At 45.4% G+C, this 8,795-nt stretch overlaps 1 protein-coding gene across 2 annotated transcripts; it reads right to left on the bottom strand.

The window, feature by feature from the left end:
• Positions 1-297: 297 nt before the first annotated feature.
• Positions 298-8,418, bottom strand: LOC135400937 (cofilin/actin-depolymerizing factor homolog). 2 transcript variants are annotated; one of them, XM_064632958.1, is made up of 3 exons: positions 8,300-8,418; positions 5,834-6,114; positions 298-1,245 (listed from the first exon to the last, which is right to left on the bottom strand). In XM_064632958.1, exons 1-3 carry the CDS (start codon positions 8,300-8,302, stop codon positions 1,083-1,085), a joined length of 447 nt encoding a protein of 148 aa, XP_064489028.1. In that variant the 5' UTR covers positions 8,303-8,418; the 3' UTR covers positions 298-1,082. The 2 variants fall into 2 exon arrangements, with proteins under 2 accessions (XP_064489028.1, XP_064489027.1); XM_064632957.1 differs by lacking the exon at positions 8,300-8,418 and adding an exon at positions 7,727-7,824.
• Between the last annotated feature and the right edge of the window lie 377 nt (positions 8,419-8,795).

Raw genomic sequence — 8,795 nt, 5'->3', positions numbered from 1 at the left:
CTGGATATTGCGTTGGCTTAGAACCATTTACTTTTTGGTGCCAATAATTTTTGGAAAACGTCCACCACTGGGAACGTAGGACAATGCACTAACAAAAAGTGCACGTTGTATACCTGTTTAGTGCTCCTTTAAGGGCTTCCAAGGCCTTGAAATGTGGACTTCCAGATTAAAGGGTATTCAAGAGTTTGAAGGCCCTGTGCAAGCCCTGAATTACATCAGTGTTCATTCTGTTGGACACACTAGTACTGCAGTGTCTCGAGTGAACCACAATGAATGCCCCAGGGAACACCAGCAGCATAGTCAGAAAAGTTCCAAAATTTATTTGTTCACTTTCTCCACAGTCAGGTCAGGCTGCATCCCCCGGCTGGCATCGGATGCAAGCAAAGATGACTCAAGCGTTACAAATCAATTTACAATATTAAAAATTCCAAGTGAATGTAACGCCAATGATTGCTATGCAATTGCGATGCATGCAACTTCTGTAACAAAATACAAAAAAAAAAAAAAAAAAAGGTGAGGTGACAAGAATACGAGCGACCTTCCACTTTATTCCACATCGTACCAGGCTGCCCCAAAAATTTTCTACAAACGCCCTCGAGACCCCCACTTTCAAAATAAGGGCTGAACGAACCATCAAAAGATGGGCTGAAACGAATTTTTCCCGAACTCGCCGGCCACAAAAATAAACCTAGCTTTGGAGAGATGGGGCCAGGCAGGGCACTGCATGGGATAACGAGGCTCCAAATAAATTAAGTTACAAAGACCAGAAGATAATCGGAGAGACAAGGAAAGGAGCACAGATGCGGAGCTTCAGAAGCCACAGTGCACCTCTCCCCATCTCCCGCTGAGAAACTCACACAGACCCCGGCCCTTTCTCCCGACGACGGAGTTACAAGTGGGGAGGAAAAAAAAAAATGTCGACAAGCCAGCAGAGGGGGGGCAAAACAAAGTAATGGGTACTTGAGACATGTCCCTTGAGTCCTGGGTCTCCACCCTTTGCAGGCGAAGGAGTCAGGGGCTTTGGGGGCACATAGTCCACAAAAGAGGGGTGGGAGGGATGGTGTCAAGGTACGGAGAGGACACTACTTGCCGCCCTTGCGGAAAGTTTCCTCTATTGCCTCCTGGCTAACTTCTTCGTAGTCGCATGCTTGTACATATCTGTACACCCCGACTAGGGCCTTCTTGAGGGCGTCGTAACTGCTGGCGTACAACATTTTCTGCTTGATCCTGGCTAACTCCGGACACCTGCAACACCAATTTGACTAGTTGGAGCACTGCGTGACAAGAGCAAAGCTGACACAGCTTAAAGCAACACAGTGCATGCATACTTTAGAACCTTGTGCTTTGGGGTTTCATGGCTCCTGAAACCTGATCTGTATTTTGGAAGCTAACAGAGTTAAAGAAAAGTAAAGGAAAAACCGAACGATATGCAGCAGAGATGAATCTGTTTCTCCAGTGCCCACGTAGATGCCTGCAATAGGCCATTTGCAAAAGTTCGAGGGAGCAGCGCGCATGCCGGGAAATGCTGTGCAAAACGACAGCGACGGCGCATGCGCCAGTACGACGACGATCGGAGACTATAGCAAATCGCTGTCGTTTTGCACAGCATTTCCCGGCACGCTCTGCCAGAGCGCGCGCTGCTCCCTGGAACTTTTTCAAATGGCCTATTGCACTTCGGCAAGTTTTATGCTCAGGGTTTTTCGGGTTTTACCAAAAGCGACAATGCAAATCTGGTTTTGCCAGGTTAAACCGTACAACACAGTTCAATGCATACTCTCCACTAATCGATTACAAGCATTGTACATTGCAAAAGAATTCCTCCTCGGACATGAGTATTTCATGGCTACGTAAAAGGACTGATGAAATCGAAATATGAGTTCCACTGGCCATAAATAACCATAAACCTTGGCAAGTTCCTCCAGCAATAGCTTGCTCCCTGAGATGCTGGTTGATTGATTGACTGGATGCTTAATGGCACAACAACCAGGGTGTCGAACCGAAACGTTTTTCGTTCCGGTTCTAGCATAGACGGTCCGGTACCGGTTCTGCTCCGGAGCAAACAAATAACTGTTCATACCGGTTTTAACCGGTTCCGCTTCTGGTGGGCATATTCATTCCCCCCCCAAAAAAAATCAATGTTGCAAGATGTAAACCCGTTTATTCCGCATACAGCTGAAAAATTGATATGCTCCTGGTTCCTGTAGGCGACTGTGTTCAAATAGGTTTTCTCCTCGCTTGAAGCACATGATACAGATGAACTTGTTTGTCATGATGCCACACGTAAAGTACTTTCTTGCAGGATTGGTGCAATCGCGTCCCACACGAATGCCTGTTGCTGCTTCCTCGCCAGCAAGCACTACCGCACGAGTACGACGCAAATCAAGGAACACCTTCACTCACAAACGCGCTCGGCGGCTTAGTTTTCTTTTCTTCGTGTCCTGTCCACAAAAGAGGCACCACTTCGCACGCGCTTGCCTTGCGGATACGTAAATGTATTCAACTTCGCTGCTCTCAAACAAGGGACACGTTGCGCGACATTACCGATAGAGAAGCCGTTTCGCAGCCCCCTTGGGTCGCAGTTTAGTTGAGGGGAGTTTGGGCAGGTGAAATTAAAACGAACACTACGGCACATTGGTAGAGAGTCACAACCGGTCACATGCAGAGGTGGGCACCCTCACGAGGGCAGCGAGGGTTTCCTCACCCTCACCACAATATTTGAGGTGAGGGCAAATTTTTCTGGTGATGTTTGAGGTGAGGTGACGAAAAATTTATGAACGCCCACTTTATGAAAACTTTTCTCACGCGTACACGGGATATCTTTCCTTCGATCCGCAGCTTCTGTCTCATCTGGGCGGGGACTGCCCTCTCGCCGCTGATCTGACGCCAGACTTTGCACGCCACTCGCATACCCGCAATTGAACCTCAATTTCCGCGCAATTTTATCGGTATAACAATCGTTCCACGAAGCGTTTTCTGTGATTGACTAGGCCAAATCCTCCAGCAAAAAAAAAAAAAAAAAGAATGTTACATTGACTAAGCAACTTAATGAGTTCAGTTTCGAAAATGTATTTCAAAAACAAATTGATGAAACTATTTGTATTTGGTGACAAACTAAATGTCCAGAAGAAAGTTGTTTACCCCATATTTTTCTGTTAAGCCGTTTTCTTATAATGGTCACACGTTTCGTGCCGCACCCTGTATGCACTCACGCTTGAGGTATATGCATTTACATTGGCAGTCACTCAAAGCCAACGTGCATCGAATACACAATCTTCACATCAAATACACAAACAGCTTTAAAAAATGTGAGCTGAGGTGATGTGAGGAAAATTTCGAAAAATATTTCAAGTGAGGTGAGGAAAATTTCTCCCAGAAAATTGAGGTGAGGGCAAGGCTAGTGAGGACAAACACCCACCTCTGGTCACATGTACCTCTAAGTCTATGTGCGCGAACAATAAAACGTTACAGCCTAAGAGCCTAAGGGTCATAGTATACAGACATGCATTGCACCGTAACCCTCGTAAAGTATCCATGACCTGACTTCAGAACACACAACGACAGTTTCATTCACCTACTAGTAGTACAAAACCGGCGAAGTTTTTGCTTGGACCGAAAACCGTTCAATAATTTTTTCGGTTTCACTCCTGAGCGAAAAAAAAAAAAAAAAAAAAAAACGTATACGGTTTTGATTCGGTTAGCACCAAAACAGCGTTTTTTTTCCAGTTTTCGGTTCGCTCCGACACCCTGACAACAACAACAAGAGGTCATACTGCGACAAGACTATGACAAAATATAAAGAGAGATGCTGGTCAAGCGGAGCAAAGTTTCTAGTTTGTTAAAACTCCGCTCTCCATTCAGCAAGCATCGTGATAACAGTAAAGCATGAGAGTTTGTTGAACGAAGTCTTTTTAAAGGTGGTAATGGACATCCCACATCGGTGAGTGCGAGGTGCTACATATTCAACAGAATATGCAGTTCCCTTGGGATTTTCCTGTCCGTTGTCATGATCTATTGGGAACAATAGCAAAAACATAATTTACCAAAAAAGGGCATACCTTGCAAAGGCCTCCAGGGACAATAGGTTTGTTTAGGGTGTCCCAGAGGCCTGCGTGCACTGCCAATCCACCCGTTTAACGAATATATTTCGAATCAACATGTATTACAGGCCATCAAATGCTGCACTCAACGAAGCAAGGAAATGGCGTTTTGCCAGGCAATCGACTGGCAGACAAGAATGCAAGACTTATCAGAGTGACCCAATATCATAGCTAGAGGCCACTATCAACATGCAGGGTGGCAAAGGTCTCTTATCTGGGAAGGGCTGTGATGGCAGGGCAAAAATGTTCTCCCATTTGTAACGGAAATTTCCATCTGCTACAAACAGGACGCAGCACTATTTGCGTGCTCCCTCTGATAGCAGCAACCTTGTGTGACCCGTGTGAAACAAACCTCCACACCACTACCCCCTAAATTGGCATCTTTGCCTTTCATCACCAGGTGGCCTGAAGCTGCTGTGATACATCAGCTGAACTAATGCAAAAAAGTCTGTTGCGCGTGTGCACTGGGATCGAATGTCTGTTGTTCACGCTACAGATGTGAATGCTGCTAAACTATGGCAATGACACTCCTATCAGCGGCAGTAACGGGGAGGAGGCGACAATGTTGGGCAATGCCCAATGTCGGGTTAGATCCAAGTTTGTCTAGGTAACATATTTAGTGACGTGCGGTTAGGGCAGCAAAGCCCTAATGTGGTCGCCATCGTACTCATGCCACTGAAGTGTCGCCGCCGTAGTATATCAGTGAACGTACTAGGAGTACGTAGTCATCCCCAATTCCTAGACCATTGCTACACATGAAACAAAATCCCTTCATTGCTGCCATGGCAGGGATCCAATCAGCTGTACTTCTACCTTCTTACCTTACTTCTATCTTCTAAAATTAAACAATTCAACCAGCTGATAATTTTGAAATCTGCTTTTATCCACCATCCATACCATGCATTCACAGGCACCTACCTATCTGCCCTTAACGCTGTATTCATACCCAAACTAACCCGGCGAGCAACACAGTGCAGCAGAACCCTTTTTGCTCCCAGAACACCTTTTGCATGTTTTTCAACCAAGTTCACGAGGTGTATTTACAGGACAAAGCAATATTCCCTGAAAAATTTGGTGGCACAAATCGCTGCGTCAGTTTGGGGGGTCTAAAATTACAAAGGTGGCAGCATCGCAAATGTTAACTCACATTATGCTTGGTAAGATTGTTAGCAGGACCCAACCCAGGACTCATTATGAGACTTCTACAGTATTTTGGAAACATCATTGCAGAGTTTGGCAATGTTTCTCTGCTTGCAATGGAGGTGCTGGCTTCCAAATTGGAGCTGGCAATGAAATTTGTTTAATATGGGTTATTAGAGAGGTTAGCCTGTCTTGGCTAACCTCTCTAATAACCTATATTAAACAAATAAATTTCATCACAGACTCCGATTTGCCAGCCAGCACCTCCATTGCAAGCAGAAAAACATTGCCAAACTCTGCAATGATGTTTCCAAAATACTGTAGAAGTCTCATAACTCCTAGAAACTAACATGGTATAGGACATAAACGACTTAGATTGATTGGATACCACGCACGACAAGGCAGAGTGCCTTTAACATGTTGGAGGGCCACCAGTTTACACAAATCATTTGTTCCCCTCAGATCTTCGAGTTTCTCCCCCTGTGATCTCTATGCCAAATGCTAGCCTCAGCTCATAGCTTTCCAGGTTAATCATGCTGTCTACCAAACTGTGCACGACACAAACGACCTTATCTGCGACTGGGAACCCTACTTACCAGGTCATTAGTACGAGACGATCGACAGACATGCTTCCCTTTTCAGACGCTCCCTCAACAGGAATGCTGGCTGGGAAGTCAAAGACGCAGTAGCGACACTCGTTCTTGAACTGCTGCAGTTCCTCGAGGAACTGTGGATAGGTGGCGTTTCGGTCGGCAGTCTTTTCCACATCTATCACCTTTTCGTCCTTGATGTGGTAAATAATGTAGCGGTACTTCTTGTCTTTCTTCACCTCTTCATAGACTGTCTTAGCCTCGTTTGATACTGTCACACCAGAGGACTGCAAACAAATTTATACTTCATATGCATATGCTCATCATACTCATTCATGTATCAATGTTGCAGCATAAAAACACTGCCCCCATGTTCTGCCCCACCTCTCGCATCCCTCCCACACATTGGCAAAGCCAGACTCACAAACAGATAGCAGCAACATAAGCAAGAAAACATGTGGCCCAAAAATATAGCCCCGCTAAAAATATACTCCGGGTTAAAAAGCGAGCAGCACAGCAGTTCCCCCATGTACTGCTGTGTGCACAACTCTACCCATCAGAGCAGAAATTATATCTACCCCTTCCCATTCCAATGCACACTTATGGATGGCACATCCACACAACAGTGCCAGGGAGCAATGCAACTGTTAAAATGCAAAAGGATGCGGTCAATATCTACATGAGCTATGTTAAGTTGTCGTCCATTGCGCACAATATATGTTCCCATGCATCACTACCCAACATTCTCCCCTTCCTAGTGACTTGATATCATTTGGATTGTTTCTTGTGCTACCACTACGATACTGACATTTTTCACTGCTTCGTTGTCGGTGACCACCTTTTGTTTCTAGTGCCTATTTATTTGCAGATGTGTGTGCAAACACCAAGGCCTTTGTGGCCTTTCTTGGTCACAAAATAGACATTACTACAGAGTTTTCCTATTCACAATGTGAAAGGCTACTTAGGTTCAATTCATACAGATTTAATTAGGTTTTGCAAATTTTCAGATTGGTGCTTGGGTGAATATAGCCTGCCGTACTTAGTTACGATTAGGCTGCACCACACAATCTTATTCTCCTACGCTTTCTTCCATCTGCGTTATTGTACTTCCACGCACAGGTCAATGTAACACGAGCTTAATACATGACATCGACGCCCGGGACCTTTCCTCGTTTTGTTTTTCAAGTGTCCGTAACATCAAAATATGCATACGAAAAAAAAAAAAAAAAAAAATTACCTGAGATGCCTCAACTGAAATCGCGGCATGGAGTCGGGTTTTTGGGCAAAGCCCAGCGGACAACGGTTCACCTGCGCGTTCATGAGTTAAAGCAATCATGCGACCACAATTTCATCCAAATGCAGCTTCGATGCGTGCAAAAGCAAAATGGACAAAGCTTTCGCACTTCTGCGATCCGTTGCCGGGATGCTAAGCAGATTACAAGTGGGCTGAGTTATGGGCGCAATCTCAGATACGTGACAGGTTACGCCAAGCAGGGAACAATTACTACAGTTGAACACCTTTCTGACATGACACCGGTAGGCTCACGAAAGGGTGTCATCTAACGTGAAGATTCGTGTTTAATTGGGAATCTGATAGGATACCGGAAATGGGGGGGAACAAAGTGCAACTGTAGGATGCAGGCACTGAGCGCTCACATGGAACTCAACAACGAGGTCAAAAAGATATTTCCCACGCAGAAAGTAGAGCATAACATTCACTTCTTCGGGGAGGAACAGCAAGCAAAGAACAAGAGATACGGCTAGGCAAGGGCGGTAGACCGGAAAACTTTCACGAGGATCACACACGGGAGGAAAGGAAGGATATCCTTTATAATATCTACTGCGGTCGCCGGGATGAGCAAGGTCATCAAACGTCAGGCCAATGCAAATGTATCTTACTGGTCCTGACATGTCAATAGATATTGCAGTCGCAGGGATGATTACTCAGGTTTCTAAGCCTAACTGTCGACGGCGGCTGTGTGTATGTTAGGCTTGGTGAGCAAGAACCGCCCCACGATGATTTTCTGCCTGCAAAACGTGTAGCGAAGTGTTTGGTTCTGCTCAGAGCACTCGGAGCCATGCACTGTGGCCACTGTCATTCACACTCCCCGCTGTGCATCACAAAAGCCTTATCAGGCCAACATGTCTTCACCAGAGAAAGTGCCACTGGTAAAGCTCAGAAGTATCGTTCGCCCACCTCGAAATAGAAGCGCAAATGTACGCCCCTAAGAAGCCATTAAAACACAAACGTGAAGTAAAAGGGGAAGCGGGCTCAAAATGCGTTCAGAATGTAGCCAAAATTAGCTCGGTGCATTAGGCCTCACAGGGTAGATTTTCAGCATGGAGGACAAGCCGGCCGGTAATAATACAAAGCAGTACTAGTACTATATACCCCCAAAACAAACGTCACTGCAGGAATGCATTACGTACATCTCCATTCGCGAAAATAGACGATAAAGACTTGGTACTTACCATTGTGTTTCTTAATTTACTACACGGCGAAAAGAGACTACGACATGCAGTTTCACTAAGCCTCTCAAAACGGGAAGGGCGTATGTGAAGACGTCGAGGCACACAACAACTGTATCCATGCGCTGAGCAAAAGCTATGATTTCTATTGGATGAGTGAAAGACATTTTTTTCGTTTCTGGGGGGAGTCACCCGCCAATCACTTGAGACCTGTGCGCTGCAAGCCCGAGTAGGCAACCTAAATTTTTGCAAAAAAATGTGGAGAGGACTTCTTCAGTCTCCATTGTGAATTTAACTTCAACTAGAGGATATGGAAAATAAAACTAGTGTCCGCGCTTGATACCTAGGACTAATTACTTTGGCGGAGTCAGAACAGGATCGAGATGACTCAACCAGACTCAACAGCGTAAAGGGCACACGTGATGCCACATCGACCAATAAGAACGCTGATGCGAAGCTTCACTGGCTTCCCCTTATTTGGAAGTTTGCAGTGTTTGTT

Source organism: Ornithodoros turicata, chromosome 7, assembly GCF_037126465.1.
Source record: "Ornithodoros turicata isolate Travis chromosome 7, ASM3712646v1, whole genome shotgun sequence".
Taxonomy (NCBI): Eukaryota; Metazoa; Arthropoda; class Arachnida; order Ixodida; family Argasidae; genus Ornithodoros; species Ornithodoros turicata.
The sequence above is the reverse complement of the archived record's forward strand: the minus strand, read 5'-3'. Positions and strand labels throughout refer to the sequence as shown.

What these genes read in the sequence shown, in the direction of transcription:
- LOC135400937 (XM_064632957.1), bottom strand. An exon ending in CGTCTCGTACTAATGACCTG is followed by an intron (nt 1,246 to 5,833) that starts GTAAGTAGGGTT and finishes TTGGTGTTGCAG; the next exon opens with GTGTCCGGAGTTAGCCAGGA.